Below are 17,950 nucleotides of genomic sequence, written 5' to 3' on the forward strand. Positions count from 1 at the left end.
ACACGTGCGTTCATCAGGGTGTGTGCGTGCCGACCTACGCTAGGGCATCACAGGCTGCACCACTGTATAATTAGCGACAGAGAGACATTTGATTAAGCTCTTAACGCGCCGGATAGGTCACGCATGGCTCCACTACCCCACCAGCTCCACTCACACTGGGGGAAAGTAAGGTCATTATGGATGCCATCATCATTATCATTACCATTTTCAGTAACGGCATTATTAGATGCTATTGGGAGTCGAGATAGGGCCAGCAGTCACACAGATAGCATCGGTAATTGCAATTGTCCTTTTTAGTTGTGGCAACAGCAGTGGCGGTAGAAGTAACGGGTGAGTCTATGGCGTTGTGGCGAACATATCGTTATCAGTCACAAACGTAGCAGCAACAGTAGTGCTAGACACTGTGTTGTTACTATGGCAATAGCAGTCGAAGGAGCATTAAGTGACTTGCGGATTCTGGTACATTTTGCTCTGCGTCACAAAGTGGTCCTGGCTGCCTGCTCCCCCTTCCTCAGGGACCGGTTCCCGCTCAACCCCTCCTCTGAACTGCAGGTGGGTGCCAGTGAAAGCCACCTTGATACACACTCTTTGGGTTATGTTTGATAAATGTCGAGTGTCAGCTTCAGTTGACATACCAGCCCCTGACAGACACGTCTCGTCACAGGCCCTTTCAATGATCTGACTGTTTCAATAAGCATATCTTTGAGCCCGGGAAGTTCTCCGAGAGCTTCAGGTTAACCTGGCGATCAGCAGACTTTGATTGAGACGCATGACTTCACACCCTTTCGATCCGTTGTCACCAACCATGGTCCTAGAGAACTCAGCGGGTTTTTGCTCAATCCCAGCACTAACACCTGATTCGATGAATCAACTATTCATCACAATTTTAGACTAATTGCATCACGTATTGTAGCGCAGAGCAGGGGCAAAGCCTGCCCGTCCCTATAGCTCTCTACGGCCAAGGATTTTAGACAGCCTTCTCATGAGTTATCGTGGCGATCTCAGGCTGCCTTTGACTGATTGACGACCCACTCATTGACCCACTTTTACAGCCAGTCGTCTAGACGGTGTGCCTGCGTGTGTGTGTGTGTGTGTGTGCGCTTACCCTATTGATGAGCTCTCCCACCATGCCTGTCCAGGATCCATTCGGTTCAGGCGCTCCGTACAGCCCGTCATCCACCAGCTTGATCCTGAAGGAGAACTTCAACAAGTCCGACAGCTCTCTTAGCATGTCCACACAGAAGCCCTGGTACCGGTCGTTTCCCCGCAGCTCCTGGTAGTTGGACTTATGCATCACATACGGGTTCTCCTGCAATAGAAGGACATCAAAAGGTCCTTCAAGAGCTATAATTCAAAGAAGGCGAAGACATTTTCCCGAAACATGTTGATTTAAATAAATAAATAAAAAAAGAATACCCCCGCGTGTCTTTTGTTATTATATGTAGCATTGACTTTGCTAACAGACACTTATTAAGGGATGCATTTGCTTACTATGACTGTGATGTGTGGTTGTCTCTCAAAGCTACCTTTAAGATGATTGCACTAACTAAGTCGCTCTGGATAAGATTGTGTGCTCAGTGACTGAAATGGAAATCTACATGTAATATATATCTACAAACAGCTGCTGAATATTTCTTCATCATTATTCAAAGAAGGAACAGTGTCCTGAAGGAGCTGACTCTTTACTTGTAATGCGAGCACATACCCACATTTACATATATTGTAATTTCTTGCATAGAGGTCACTGGCGAAATGATTTGTCATTAAGGGGCTATATGTGACTTATTAGCCATGAATGACATTAACATCTACAGTACTTAGCACTGACTTGATGAGGTGTATAGAACTGATATTACAAGTTACTGTACAATTAAATCATTAGGGTACCCCTAACTGGCTCCTTTTTTGTTCTTGGTCAATTTTATGTCATTTAAAATATATATTTTTTACCTTTATTTAACTCGGCAAGTCAGTTAAGAACAAATTCTTATTTACAATGATGGCCTACTGGGGAACAGTGGGTTAACTGCCTTGTTCAGGGTCAGAATGACAGATTCTTACCTCGTCAGCTCGGGGATTCGATGCAGCAACCTTTCAGTTACTGGCCCAACGCTCTAACCACTAGGCTACCTGCCACCCTCAAATGAATCTTGAACACTTGAGAAATGTGGTTTGACCCAAAATGGCCAACAGAAAACCAACAGTTTCACATCTACCAATGCAAATGTGCGAAACCAATATGTCTTTACCAATATGGTGGTGACGATGAGCGTCTTGTTAGCCAACGTCTCCGACATGTTGATGTCCAGAGATGTCGAGTTCATCGCCAATGTGTTGTTAGAGTACCAGATCCCGATCTATACACAGGGATGACGAAGGAAAGAAAGAGAGGAGAGGGGGATAAAGAGGAAGAGATAGAGAATAAGGTTTAACCCATGATCAATGTGTATGTTTTAGTCAAAAAGTATTGTGCTTGTCAAATCAACTCCTAAATTGAGCCATTCCCCCCCGACCCCACCATGACCCAGTGACATTTGAACCCATGATCCCTTGACCTCTTTATGACCCCCACGGTGCTTCTCCAGGATTCTCAGGGTGTAGTTTGTCCTCTGGCCTTTGCTGTTGAACTCCACCCTGCCGGTCAACCCATCATACTCCACCTGAGAGAGACAGAGAGACAGAGAGAGCGAGAGCGAGAGCGAGAGCGAGAGAGAGAGAGAGAGAGAGAGAGAGAGAGAGAGAGAGAGAGAGTGAGTGAGTGAGTGAGAGAGGGAGGGAGGGAGGGAGGGAGGGAGAGAGGGAGAGAGGGAGAGAGGGAGGGAGGGAGGGAGGGAGGGAGGGAGGGAGGGAGGGAGGGAGGGAGGGAGGGAGGGAGGGAGGAGGGAGGGAGGGAGGGAGGGAGGGAGGGAGGGAGGGAGGGAGGGAGGGGAAGCAAGATAGAGAGAAAAACATACATTTATTATTTCAAGTAGCCAGAGAAAGAGAGAGCGGCAAATAGAGAGAAGAATTATGTGGAACCGAAAGAGAAGAGGGACAGAGGAACAGAGAGAAAGGGAGAGGGAAAGATTCAGCACAGACAAACAGACAGACAATAGCTAGGCTTGACAGTGGCGAGAAAGACAGAGAGATGTATGGCTAAAACAAAAGGCAGGCAAGCAAGACGGAGGGTGTGAAGAGAGATTCAGGATGAATTGCACCCTAAAAGAGAGGAAGAACAAGAGATGCCCAAACGAGGAACAACAAAGCGGGGGAAGGATGGGGGAGAAAGGGGGAGAAGAGTGGAACCACTGCCAAAGAGAGTGTAGGAATGATGGAATGATGCAGAGAGCGAGAAAACATTGTCTGAGACAGAGAGAGATGAGGGGAGAAACAGATGGGGGGAAGATAAGAAGTGGTAGACTCTGATAGGATAGGAGGAAGGAAGGAAGGAAGGAAGGAAGGAAGGAAGGAAGGAAAGAAGGAAGGAAGGAAGGAAGGAAGGAAGGAAGGAAGGAAGGAAGGAAGGAAGGAAGGAAGGAAGGAAGGAAGGAAGGAAGGAAGGAAGGAAGGAAGGGGAGAGGAGAGGAGAGGAGAGGATGGAGAGAAAATAGAGAAAATACGCTGCCCAGCGATAGGAAGAATACCATCAAGACCACAACACACACCAACCACCCTAACAGCAACAACGCCCACAAAACAAGAGCAGTGGTATACATGGCAACGACCGAAACTCCCAAAGGCGACAGGAAGGTTATAGGACAGTGCTTCAAGCTCTAATGTACTGCGAAGTGGAGCTGTGCTATTCACTAGTTAGCCTACTGGTATGGTTGGGGTAAATTCCAATCCATTTCAGTCAATTGCTCAATAATTCAGGATTCACTTCATGAATTGAACATTTCAATCACATTTATTTCATGAGCTGAAATGCCATTCATTCTGCAAATGTACTGAATTTACATGGATTTGTCCCACAACCCTTGTCACTTCTGTAGTTCAGGACCAAAGGCGGCCATGTCTTAGCTAAGCATGGAATCTATTGGTACCTGACTGTTCTGTACTCAACAACATTACATTGCTGCCTTGGCAGGAGAACGAGTTGGCTAAGGTGGAAAACGCATAAATAGCTAGCCAGGCTAGTTGGGAGAGTGTTCAGTAACAGGTGAATGTACCATGCCATGTTGCATACTTCAACTAAGCGCTGGACCTATTGGGACACAACCTGTCGTAGCTCTTTCCTGCAGTCAAATGACCTCATAGGTGGAATGTTATTAATCATTTTTATGATTTCATAATTAATCAACATAATTTTAAAAAACAGCAGAAGATCCGGTGTTTCTACGTCAAACAGTTTTGTTATATTTCATAATGTGTAATATTAGGAAGCAAACTCAAAATGTAATACATTTCAATTCTATATCTGACATGGTACAGGTGCCTTCTTTTTTCAAGCCCATAACCATGTGTGTACTTAAGACTATCAAGAGACACTCTATCCTGATTTAGCCTACTGCAGGAAAAGGTTAAACAATGTTACATAGTTTCCTAGGCAAGACAGCAATCAGTTGGCTTATATGCAGGTGGCACAACTGGCTAGTTGGGACACACAGGTGAACTAACGGTTTCTGTAGTCAACAACGTTACGAATCAGTTGGCTAATACAAAACGGGATAGTTGGGACAGCATTGGGACAGCATTGGGACAGCGTTGGGTAAAGAGAGAGCAGGTGTTAGTACCATGCGCAGGTAGTTCATCAGGCTGGTGCCGTGTTGCCAGATCTGAGGAGTGGTGCAGCTGAGCGGCTTCACTCCAATCTCCTGACTCCGGTTGAGCTCACGCACCGCCCCCACCACCACATGCACCGCATCAAACATAAGAGCCGACGACAGCTGTGGAGGAGAGAGAGAGAGAGAGAGAGAGAGAGAGAGAGAGAGAGAGAGAGAGAGAGAGAGAGAGAGAGAGAGAGAGAGAGGGGGGGCGAAGGGGATAGGGGGATAGGGGGATAGGGGGATAGGGGGAGGGAGGGATAGGGGATAGGGGGATAGGGGGAGGGAGGGAGGGAAGCAGAGAGTAAGAGAATAGTTGATACAAATGTGAGAGAGAGTAAGAAAGATGTAGGGAGGGAGGGAAGGAAAGCGAGAGATGGAGAGAAAGATGAGAGAGGCAGGCATGAAGCTCGAGAAAGAAAGACAAAAAGAGTGTGAAACGTTGGGATAGATGTAACGCTACTCAGTCAACAAGGTGGCACTGTGGTCTGTGCCAAAGATGTGTGATTCAATCAAACCTTAAAGGGATACTTCAGGATTTTGGATACGAGGCCTTTTATCTACTTCCTCAGAGTCAGATTAACTTGTGTATATCATTTTTACGTCTCTGTGTCTAGTATGAAGGAAGTTAGAGGTAGTTTTGCGAGCCAATGCTAACAAGTATTAGCGCAATGACTGAAAGTCTATGGGTATCGACTAGCATGCTAGCAGATACTAATAGGATATCCATAGACTTCCAGTCATTGTGCTAACGCTAGTTAGCAGTTGCGATAGGTGTAGGTTAGCAACTTCCTCCAAACTGCACGCAGAGACATAAAAATGGTATCCATGAGTTCACCTGACTAGATAAAGAGCCTCATTGCCATAATGCCGAAGTATCCCTTTAAAAATGTATGATATCTGATCAGGCATCAGTCAACCTGGCAGAGTGAGAATCACGCAGACTGTGAGTGACAGCATGACAATATGTGTACTTCAACTGGCAGTTTGACCGTGTAAAAAGGAATAGTGATAAAGTCTGTCAATCAGAGGGGGCTGTTGGGAGGAGCTATAGGAGAACGGGCTCATTGTAATGGCTGGATTAGAATTCATGGAACGGAGTCAAACTTGTGGTTTCAATATGCCATTACAAAGAGCCCGTCCTCCTATAGCTCGTCCCACCAGCCCCCTCCGCTGTGTATGACTTAGAAATGTACGCATAAATGTGTGGCATTGCACGTACGAGTAAGTGTGAGTGAGAATGTAGAACTGGATGTCATTACACTGTTATAGTATAACTGTTATACTTGTTATCCACTTGCTGTTACTCGTATACTCTCGAGTATAGTATCGAGATATAGTATTATATATGTTATATAACATATATAATACTATATCTCGATACTATACTCGAGAGTATACGAGTAACAGCAAGTGGATAACTTAGCAGTAGGGAGAACACAAACATACTTAGCTGACCGTATATATGTAAATTACTGTAGCAGTATATGAGTGACAGCAGTAACAGTATGTGACAGTGTATGAGAAAACGATATGAGTAACAAGTATATGAGTGCTGGTAAATAATTAGTATACGAGTGACAGTAAGACTACACAATATATGAGTGTTTGAAGAAGATATGAGTTACAGTTTATGAAAGAGAGTGAGTATGAGTATGAGTGTTAGTCACAGTAATAGTGTATGAGTACAACCACATACAAGGATTCCGGTTCTCACCGACGGGCCGGGGTAGGGGCTGAGGTCACAGCTCTCCCTCCAGGACAGGTTGAGACTCCTGATGAACTCCAGGTAGAAGGGATGGCTGCTGTTGAGCATGGAGAAACCTACGATGTTGGATTGGTCATCCACCACGTCGTCCAATCGCAGCAGGGGAAAGTCCTGATTGACAAAAGAGGGGGGCTCGGGAGTTAGTTTAATCGCAACAGGAGAAAGTCCTGATTGGCACAAGAAGGTGGGAGGGGCTTGGGAGAGCTAGCTAAACCATACAGGTAGGGGAAAATATTCATGTTTTTCCCCCTGTCGTGTCGTGTCAAATAAATTATTGTTCAACAGTGAGCAGTGGAGGCTCCTCAGAGGACGAAGGGGAGGACCATCCTCCTCAGTGAATTTCACAAGAACAAAAATGGTATTACATTGAAAAAGTTATATATTTTTAGATAAAACTACACTAAATATATTCACATGTCACCAAATAATTGATTAAAACACACTGTTTCGCAATGAAGGTCTACAGGATACTCAACAGCACTCTGTAGGGTAGCACCATGGTGTAGCTGGAGGACAGCTAGCTTTCATCCTCCTCTGGGTACATTGACTTCCATACAAAACTGAGACTCTTGGTTCCTACCCCCTTCCATAATTATAATTATGACAACTTCCGGAGGATGTCCTCCAATCAGAGCTCAATCAGAGCTCAATCAGAGCTCTTGCAGCATGAACTGACACCCAATCAAAGGATCAGGGAATTAATCTAGTACTGAAAGCATAAGCTACAGCTATCTAGCACTGCAGTGCATAAAATGTGGTGAGCAGTTTACTCAAAAAGAGAGAAAGACAATAGTTGAACAGTTTTGAACAAATTCATTTCTTCAAAAATGAAGGAGAAGCAAGTGAGAGAGATTGTCATTTTTTCACTTTCAGTTTCACTTAGCTAGCAAATGCAGCTGGCTAGTTTAATTACTCAAACACCCGGCTCAAACAGAGGGATGCTATGTTAGCTAGCTGGCTATGACTATCCCACACAACACTGAAACTTTTCCAAGTCAAGGTAAGCTTTTGGTTTTATAAATATATTGCCTAACTGCTTACTGACTGTACAATGTAACGTTACTGCATGATTGTAGCGGGTTTACTAACGCATTAGTTCTATTAGCTATATTGACTAGGATGTTACTTTGGCAAATATGGGGACAACGATGTAGGCTGTGTGTAGCGGTTATGACATGGTTTGGAGAGGTTTTTTCGCCTGGTCACATGCAGCTGATATGCTGTTCATTGAAGTCCACAAACAAAGGGAAAATAATAAAATAATTTTGAAATACAGCCTATCTGAAATACGGCTCTGGAAAAGTTCCTTGCAGTTGGACAGCGGTAGTAACAGTTTACCACAGCATCTCACAGTAGCTGAATACAGTAAGGAGACCATGGTACAATACAGGGACAACGTTTTGGTACCGGGAGGCAGGACACCAACGGTTCCAGTTCCAGACGGTAGAGCGGCGTGCCATTCAGCTATGAAAATGAAAAGGGTCATGATTTAGAGATTTCTGGTCCCTCTCCAATGTTCAGGGAACTGCTGTTTCTCACTTGGGTGTGTGAGGCGTGCGCCCTTGTAAGTACCACAGCAAAAATGACCTGCGCTGTAGACGGGACGGGATACGATGTAGAAAATATGACTAGCTATGTAAGTCACCTCGCACAAGGGCATGCGCCAGGCACAGAAATAATGATGACAAGCGGTGCACTCCCATCATGCATTTCAGATGAGATCTGCCGCGATAGCCGTCCACAGGCCGAGCAGAGAGGATTGTGGGTAGGGTACGGAGAGGGAGGGGAGGAGAATTTTGATTGGTATGCTCTTACCATTGTGGTGAGTATGTACTTGTAAAACGCTGATGTCATCCCCAGTTCTGATGCCTGAGGGGTGGAAAAGGAGAGAGGGGTGAGGGGGGGCATTGTAACAGTGCTGATACACTGAATTGCACTGCACTGTGGGTGATGCAGTAACTTTATTATATGGCATTCAGGTAACAAGTTTGCTAGCTTTAGACATATGAGCAGGTGTTTGGCATGTAGAACTTTGACCGTTGAAAGCTAACAGCGCATATCTGCTATTTTTGACAGTTGATTACACGTGCATACACATGGCTTACGTGAATACTACATCTAGCGTTTACATAGCTTACAGTACTGGTGCCACCAGTAGACTACAGAACAGAATAATACATCATTTCAAAGCATACATATATAATGTGCCTTCTGGCCACAATATTTGAGTAGGATAAATGGTGCTGTGTGTTTTATACCGCAGAGAATGACATTGAGCTGGGCAAGGCGAACCTACATAAGGATCTGCTAAAACATGAATAATTCAGATATAGCAGATTCATAAGCAGTGCTTAAGCATTTCTTGAATGTAATAAATGCTCATGTCAACGCCTTCAAGTAGATGAATTATATCATGGTGACGTTGCTATGATACAATTATCAACTTGACATAAGCATTTAGGGAATGCTTATGTGCTGCTTACAAATGTGTTATGTGTGAGTTATACATGTGTTATGAAGTCCTTATGTAGCTCTAGGTAACCTTCAAATAATGTGCTACTTGATTCTTTGAAAGATTTTAAACTGTATTATAAACTGGATAGTTCGAGCCCTGAATGCTGATTGGCTGACATCCGTGGTATGTCAGACCGTATACCACGGGTATGACAAAACAGTTATTTGTACTGCTCTAATTAGATTGTTAATAATATATAATAATAATAATAACCAGTTAACCAGTTTATAATAGCAATAAGGCACCTCGGAGGTTTGTGGTAATTGGCCAGTATACCACAGCTAAGGGCTGTATCCAGGCACGCTGCGTTGCGTCATGTTTGAACAGCCCTTAGCCGTGGTATATTGGCCATACTGTATACCACACCCTCTTGGACCTTATTGCTTAAATATATAATACTAGTATATTCCGTTAAGCAGGACTTATATCCAAAGTGACTTACAGTCATGCGTGCATATATTTTACGTACGGGTGGTCCCGAGAATCAAACCCACGATGCTGGCATGGCAAGCGCCTTGCTCTTTCACCTGAGCTACAGAGGACCAGACTGTTGTTAGTTGTCTTTGTGACTGTAGCCTGGTGAGGGCCCTGACCTTTCTGAGGATGAGGTAGGAGATGGAGGCATTGGCGTCGATGATGATAGTAGCCACTTTATCGTCTCTAATCTCCTTTAGCAGGGGGGTGGGGTCCAGGCTTTCATCCAGCATCCTAACGGACAGTGTTTCCCGGGAGATCAGGAAGCGCCGCACCAGCTCCTCCAATCGCAGCAGGCCTAGGGGGTGGAGGCGGAGCACTTCAGAGGCTTGATGAAACACATACTTTGTGATACCTCAACCAAACATTACAGAGTACTATAGCAATGTATTGCTATTTCAAAAGACATTTTGATTACTGCTACCGGAAAAACATGATATTTTGCTCTATTTCTCTCCCCCCCATCACTTTATATTATGCTGTGTAGTAACGTTAAATCTACTTTGGCAACCAGAAGGTAACTAACTGTACATGTCTAGCTGGTGCTGTTAACACATATTTTCACATTCTCTGTTACCAGTATGTTTAATCAGATATTTAGGTGAGGTGTGTAAACAAAGGTATCATTTGAGTTACAAGAAGGATTTCTGAACGTGTTAAATTGTTTCACTTTTTCCTGAAATGAATGAGGAGGACCATCCTCCTCTTCATCCCTGGGCAGAAAGTACATGTCCACCTTTACTTCCTACCCCTTTTCATAACATTCAGTGACCAGTGAGTTACTCTATCCAGAAACGAGTCTATCACATACCTGACCTTGATAATCTGGGCCTTGAACAGGGAAAAGACAAACCAATACAGTGGCAATATAGCTGACTGGAAAATAAAACAAGAAAAACCAAGGGAAGAGGAAAGAATAGAAAACCATTTTGCGAAAGAACATTACACAGAGCGCAGACTAGACCAGCCAAGTGGAAAATAGTGGGCTCCATAAAGAGGGAGGGTGGCGCGGACTGTTAAAAGATGCGTTCGGCACACCCAACCTTGGCCTAGACCTGAGCAGTCGAGTAGAGCAGCAGCTCATAAGTGGAAGGCATAAGCCCCCATGGAGGGGAGCTGGGCTTTTTCCACCACCTGGACTGGCTGGGTGGCTGCACTCTGTGTGCAGGGGACACTGGAACGCAGGAGGAATGATGGGAGGGTGATAGAGGGGTTGTATGAATGGCTCCAGGCTACTGGAGTACTCTTGTACAGTTCAGGGTCTTTGTTGGAGTTGTATTATTTGAAGAGAGGAGCATCAGACCAATGCAAAATGATACGCACTATTGCTCTGCTGAAGCTTCAGGGGCATCGGCTGTACGCTGACAAGTCTAAAGTGTCAAAACATACACACAATACATGAACCTCAACAGATAGCTATGTGTAACAGTATAGCTTCCGTCCCTCTCCTCGCCCCTACCTGGGCTCGAGCCAGGGACCCTCTGCACACATCAACAACTGACACCCAACGAAGCATTGTGACCCGTCGTGCCACAAAAGCCGCAGCCCTTGCTGAGCAAGGGGAACAACTACTTCAAGGTCTCAGAGCGAGTGAGGTCACCGATTGAAACGCTATTAGCGCGCACCACCGCTAACTAGCTAGCCATTTCACATCGGTTACATATGCACTACTTGAAGCTACTTGGACTACTTGAACCTGCTAAATAAAGGATTACATGAGCATGGAGGCGGCAGGTAGCCTAGCGGTTAAGAGCGTTGGGCCAGTAACCGAAGGGTCACTGGTTTGAATTCCTGAGCCGACTCGGTGAAAAATCTGTTGATGTGTCCTTAAGTAAGGCTCTTAACCCTAGTTGCTCTGGATAAGAGCATCTGCTAAATGACTCAAATGTAAACATGCACCTTGAGGAAAACAGCAACGCAGGGCATCTCATTTGACAACGTATACAATGTATAATTTCTTATACACTCTCCAAGCTCACACAGGTGATACTGCAACTATAATCAAGGTCTAGAAGCACGAGACAAATGCAGTATCAAACATCCTGCACTCACACTCAACCTTTGTTCAGATCAATCCGTAACTGTGGAGAGTTGATGTATGGAGGTAAAGGAAGTAGACTGTACACTCTTAGAAAAAAGGGTTCCCAAAAGGGTTCTTCAGGTGTCCCCCTAGGAGAACCCTTTTTGCTTTCCAGGTAGAACCATGTTTGGTTCCATGTAAAATATTCTGTGGAAAGGGTTCTACATGGAACCAAAAAGGGTTCTTCAAAAGGTTCTCCCATGGGGACAGCCAAAGGACCATTTTAGGTTCAAGATAGAACACTTTTGGGTTCCATGTAGAATCCTTTCCACAAAATGTGTACGTAGGGAAATATTGTAGTACGGAATTCTACAAGTAGGGAACTATAGGAACATGCATGCAGTATCAGACAACCTGAGGCATATACACTCACACTCTGCCTTGGCGCATATGAGGCTGGCGGTGGGGTAGCTGAAAGAGTGGAGGATGGCCCCAATAGCCAGGCTCAGGTCCTCGTTGCTGGGGTAGAGACTGACCGAGGCGAAGCGGAGGTATGGGAGTTTGGGCGTCTCCTCCGGGCCCACCTTCACATGAGGGATCTGAGACAGCAGGCAACATAAGGCGTTATAAATGCTCTTTTAGGCCTCATGAATCGATCATGGGAAGTGTGCACAATTGTTTATGTGAGTATGTTATAAATGATGGTCACGTATGATGATCATGGATTATTATTATCGTACTTGTGTATACTATAATAAGCACAATTATTATTATCATATCATACACAAAGAGTAAAGGAAGGGAGATGAAGGGGTTGGGTTTAAAGGCCCAGTGCAGTCAAAATGATATTTCCCTATGTTTTGTATCATATTGTACAGCAGCTGATGAAACTAACACTGTAAAAAGTGGGAAAACATTTGATCGGGGATATTTCCTGATAGTTGCTGGTTGAAGATACAATCTACACAAGACCTTCTAAATCAGCAGGTTTGGCATGGGTGGAGTTGTTTGCATGCCTGGTGCCATCACCAACCAGAATACGTTCATATAGACCAATAACAAAGAGAGTTTAAGACTTCTGCCAATAACAGCTAGTTTTCAGATGACATATCTCTACCCCTGAGTGGTCACTCAGACCACTCCCAGACAAAAAAAAAGTATTGCTTGAGAACTATTACAGCAAGGTAATTATTTGATATGGATATTTTGAAAAATGGCTGCATTTGGGAGTTTTTCAAGCATTCAAGCTTTTACCCTGGACATTATTATCATGCACTGTCCATCACATTAACATATTCAACCCAATTCAACCCAAACAAAGCAAAAGCTGTTTATATACTGGTGTTTTATCCATAGACGGCAAACAGGCTCTATTTTCTTCACATTTGCATTTTCTTCCTATTGCGAGATTTTAAACCCTTGTTTGACTTCATCTGGCTAAGGGCCAAGTCTGAATTGTTTCGCCCCTGGGATGAAATGCTGCTTGGCCCGTACTGAAATTAAATCTAATGTGAAAGGGCCTGAAGAGATTTCCATTGGTAGATGATTGACAGCATCCCATTGCAGATTTATATGACGAGAGATCGTAATCTAACCACGGTTTAAGACTGATTCATTATCATAGCTAGTGAAAGAAGGAGTATTAACCAGGTTAAATCTCTGCATGACCGAAGTGTGACCATGCAGGTTCGAACTGAATGAGCCACAGTTAACTCATTACAGAGTTCACTAAACTACGACCGAGAGAGAGAGGTCAGAGAGGACATTTCCTAGAGTGATGTGGGCTGTGTCCCAACATGAACTGTTTCCACGTCTCCTCTCCCTAACATCAACTGACCTGAAAGGACTTAAAACATATGCCATTTAGCAGAGGCTTTTATCCAAAGCAAACACCATCATTAAGTTTGCTAACAACACGACAGTGGTAGGCCTGATCACCGACAATTATGAGACAGCCAGGACAACAACCTCTCCCTCAATGTGATCAAGAAGCTGATCATGGACTACAGGAAAAGGTGGGCCGAACAGGACCCCATTAACATCTACGGGGCTGTAGCGGAGCGGGTCGAGAGTTTCAAGTTCCTTGGTGTCCTCATCACCAACGAACCATCATGGTTCAAATACACCAAGACAGTCGTGAAGAGTGCACGACAAAACCTTTTCCCCCTCAGGAGAATGAAAAGATTTGGCATGGGTCCCCAGATCCTCAAAAAGTTCTACAGCTGCACCATCGAGAGCATCCTGACCAGTTGCATCACCACCTGGTATGGCAACTGCTCGGCATCTGACCGTAAGGCGCTACAGAGGGTAGTGCGTACGGCCCAGTACATCACTGGGGCCAAGGTTACTGCCATCCATGACCTATATAATAGGCGGTGTCAGAGGAAAGCCCATAAAATTGTCAGAGACTCCAATCACCCAAGTCATAAACTGTTGTCTCTGCTACCGCAAGGCGAGCGGTACTGGAGCACCAAATCTAGGTCCAAAAGGCTCCTTAACAGCTTCTACCCCCAAGTCATAAGAAAGACTGCTAAACAATTCATCACCACCCAAACTATTTACATTGACCCCCCCCCCCCTTCCATTGGTTTTGTACACTACTGGTACTTGCTGTTTATAATCTATGCATAGTCACTTCATCCCTACCTACATGTACAAATAACCTCAACTAACCTGTACCCTCGCACACTGACTCGGTACCGGTACCCCCTGTAAAAGGCCTTATTATTGTGTTACTTTTTATTATTTTTTACTTTAGTTTATTTGGTAAATATTTTCTTAACTCTTCTTGATCTGCACTGTTGGTTAATGGATGTAAATAAGCATTTCACGGTAAGGTCTACACTTGTTGTATTTGGCTCATGTGACAAATAAAGTTTGATTTGAATTTATAGCAGTGCTACATACAGTCACCAGCCAGTTTATTAGGTACACCAACCGTTCATGAAAATGGATCGCTCCAACAGACAGTGAGTCACGTGGCCGTGGCTTGCTATATAAAGCAGGCATCCAGACATCCAGTTACTGTTCAGTTGAACGTTAGACTGGGCAAAACAAGTGACCTAAGCGACTTTGAGCGTGGTATGATTGTTGATGCCAGGCACGACAGATCCAGTATCTCAGAGACTGCCACCGTCTTGGGCTTTTCACGCACAACAGTGTCTAAGGTTTACCGAGAATGGTGCGACAAACAAAAACATCCAGTCAGCGGCAGTCCTGTGGGCGAAAACAGCTTGTTGATGAGAGAGGTCGAAGGAGAATGGCAAGAATCGTGTAAGCTAACAGGTGGGCCATAAACAGATAAATAACAGCACAGTACAACATTGGTGTGAAGAACGGCATCTCGGGACCCACAACTTGTCGATCCTTGTCACAGATGGGCTATTGCAACATCCGAACATACCAAGTTCCACACCTTTCAGCTAAAAACAAGAAGAAGCGGCTCCAGTGGGCACGCAATCACAAACATTGCCTGGAACTTGACAGTGACTTCAGTTTACTAGAGTGTCCTGGTCAGTCCCCAGACCTCAACCCAATAGAGTGTAACAGTATAACTTTAGACCGTCCCCTCGCCCATACCCGGGCGCGAACCAGGAACCCTCTGCACACATCAACAACAGTCACCCTCGAAGCATCGTTACCCATCGCTCCACAAAAGCCACGGCCCATGCAGAGGGGGGAACCACTACTTCAAGGTCTCAGAGCAAGTGACGTCACCGATTGAAACGCTATTTAGCGCGCACCTCTAACTAAGCTAGCCGTTTCACATCCGTTACAAGAGCATAATGGGATGAGATGGAACGGGCTGTTAGCAGCATGAATGTACCACCGTCCAATCTGCAACAACTGTGTGATGCCATCACGTCAGCATGGACCAACATCCCTGTATAACGTTTCCGACACCTTGTAGAATACACCCAGAATAATTCAGGCTGTTCTGGAGGCAAAGGGTGGTCTGACCCGGTACTAGATGGGTGTACCTAATAATCCGAGAGTACACTTCTTTAATAAGTAAACCCCAGCAGGATAGGTATAAAGAAAATGTCCGAAACCTATCCAGTCCTTTCAATGATTGGTAATCATCCAGTAAGCAGACAAGTAGTGGAGTAGTGGTTTATGGGAGTTTGGGGATATAGTATGAGTAGCAGTGTGAATGTGGTTTAGAGGAGATAGCTAGCTCACCTCCTTCTCTCCACAGATGTGACTGACAGTTGACCCTGAGGCAGGACTGGAGGCGGGGCCAATCACAGAGACCACTCCCTTTGGCAATATCTGACACACTGAGACAGAGGGGAGATAGAGAGGAGAGACAGACAGCAGCGAGATGGGGGGGGGGAGAGAAACGAGGGGACAGACAGACAGACAGACAGACAGACAGACAGACAGACAGACACGGACAGACGGGAGGGAATGAGAAAGAGGGGAATTAGTAAGGAGAGAGAATTCACCAGCAAGACGGAGGTCCAGTTCTGGAAGAGGTCCAGTTCTGTCTCTGTCCAGTTCTTGGATGATATATCAAATTAAGAGTCAATGCTGGACACTTTTGATTAATTGTAGCCATAACGGCATTCTGAATCCACACTCTGTCTATTGGAGATGAGTGTTATTATTCTGTTCATAAAAACCTGCACGGCTCTCCCAGATCCGAGACAGATCAGCAATGTGTGTGTGTGTATCAGTGGAGGCTGTTGAGGGGAGGAAAGGGCACAATAATGGCTGGAACGGAGTAAATGGAATGGCATCAAACCATGTATTTGATACCATGCCACCCATTCCGCTCCAGCCATTACCACAAGCCCGTCCTCCCCAATTAAGGTGCCACCAACCTCCTGTGGTGTGTATGTGTGTGTGAGTGTGTTTGCACGTGAATACTTGACGGTCACTCACTGTTTAAAGAGCAACTGTTAACCCCCACTACCATATTGCCTCCCTTTGTGATGGTGGGAGTACAAAAGGCTATGACGTGAAAAATAATGATCTCGGACACACACACTTAGCTTCCTCGGTCGATTCGTCCTTCTCCAAGACAATGACTTCTGTCAGCTGTACACTGTGAGTGTGTGAGTGTATGTCGGTGTAACTCATGTGATGAGTAACCTTGCTCAATTTGGAAAATAGTGGTTTGTACTGATCATGCTTACTGGTATCGGTGGTGTCGTACTGTGAGTCCTTCTGCAGCTCGAAGATGTCCACCTCCACCCGGGCTCTGGACTGGCCCTCAAAAATACTGTTAATGTTCTCCCTGGCCAGGGCCAGCGCTAGCCGCTCCCCTCGCCCACACACCGACTGGTCGTCCAAAATGGCCGCTGGGGGGATAAATAGAACGATAGAAAGACAGACGAGAAGATAAAGGAGCATGAAAAACCAGACCCGGGGGCAGATAGATTCAAATCCACTGTTGGATTCCTTTCAAAGTAAGTCTATCTGATCTATGTTCCAATAAGGCTGACCTTTTGACTAACATTCAACCCATCTGCAAAATGGATACCAGGGGTGAGTCACAGAGAATCACACGGACGAGAGACATTTTCAAGGAAAGGTTAGTCAGGGGGAAAACTGGACAACCTGTCATCTGACATTTAGGACGATCACTGAATGAAGCGAGATGTACATAACCAAATGAGTTGATAAATGATCCTATCATCCTTATGGTAACGACCCTTGTTTATATTACAATTACTGAGGAATGAGGCATTCTCTGATCCAAGCCTTGTCTTCCTGATCTTCAATTAGCCTACAGTATGCGTATCCATGGAGACATTGATAGAACATTGTACTGTGAACTGTACTGTACTGCAGCTTCCTGTGTTACCAGACACTCTTACTGACACTCTTACTGAGAGTTGTGGCTGCTTCGCGTGATGTATTGTTGTCTCTACCTCCTTGCCCTTTGTGCCGTTGTCTGTGCCCAATAATGTTTGTACCACGTTTTGTGCTGCTACCATGTTGTGCTGCTGCCGTGTTGTGTTGCTACCATGTTGTTGTCATGTTGTGTTGCTACCATGCTGTGTTTTCATGTGTCACTACCATGCTATGTTGTTGTCTTAGGTCTCTCTTTATGTAGTGTTGTCGTGTCTCTCTTGTCATGTGTTCTGTCCTATATTTTTATTACATTCTACATTTGTAATCCCATTTATGATATAGCCCATTTTGACTTTGTGGCTGTGGTAACTAGTAGAAATCCCACCCATTCTGACGGAGGAGAGTGCGGGAGCCTGGGTGAAAGAGAGCGGGGCCATGGTCAGCAACAGTAAGAGGAAGTAAATCGACAGCAGCAGCGCTGGCAGAGCCGGCATCTTCCACTACTCCTCATGGAGAACGGTCTTCTGGCTGCCTGGTCCACCACCTGCTGGATGGGAGGACTCATTATAACATAATATACAACTAAGTGATATAATACACACCTGACTAGGGGAGAATCTCAGTTGCGT

The 17,950-nt window shown here is 45.0% G+C and overlaps 1 protein-coding gene across 2 annotated transcripts in view; it reads right to left on the bottom strand.

Annotated features, from left to right (window-relative positions):
* LOC118398945 (glutamate receptor ionotropic, kainate 5-like) overlaps positions 1-17,950 on the bottom strand; it is a 94,761-nt gene that overhangs the window by 13,943 nt on the left and 62,868 nt on the right. Inside the window, exons 2-12 of one of the 2 annotated variants that reach the window (XM_052472015.1) lie at positions 17,707-17,865; positions 16,661-16,825; positions 15,702-15,799; positions 11,953-12,118; positions 9,619-9,797; positions 8,326-8,379; positions 6,460-6,621; positions 4,713-4,865; positions 2,556-2,660; positions 2,250-2,357; positions 1,106-1,309 (exon numbers count right to left, since the gene is read on the bottom strand). In XM_052472015.1, coding sequence (XP_052327975.1) covers positions 1,106-1,309; positions 2,250-2,357; positions 2,556-2,660; positions 4,713-4,865; positions 6,460-6,621; positions 8,326-8,379; positions 9,619-9,797; positions 11,953-12,118; positions 15,702-15,799; positions 16,661-16,825; positions 17,707-17,815 — 1,503 coding nt within the window. In that variant the 5' untranslated portion in view covers positions 17,816-17,865. Of the gene's footprint in view, positions 1-1,105; positions 1,310-2,249; positions 2,358-2,555; positions 2,661-4,712; positions 4,866-6,459; positions 6,622-8,325; positions 8,380-9,618; positions 9,798-11,952; positions 12,119-15,701; positions 15,800-16,660; positions 16,826-17,706; positions 17,869-17,950 lie in introns of both variants that reach the window. The other variant, XM_052472014.1, reaches the window with a different exon arrangement.

The sequence above is a fragment of the Oncorhynchus keta genome, chromosome 20, assembly GCF_023373465.1.
Source record: "Oncorhynchus keta strain PuntledgeMale-10-30-2019 chromosome 20, Oket_V2, whole genome shotgun sequence".
Lineage (NCBI taxonomy): Eukaryota > Metazoa > Chordata > Actinopteri > Salmoniformes > Salmonidae > Oncorhynchus > Oncorhynchus keta.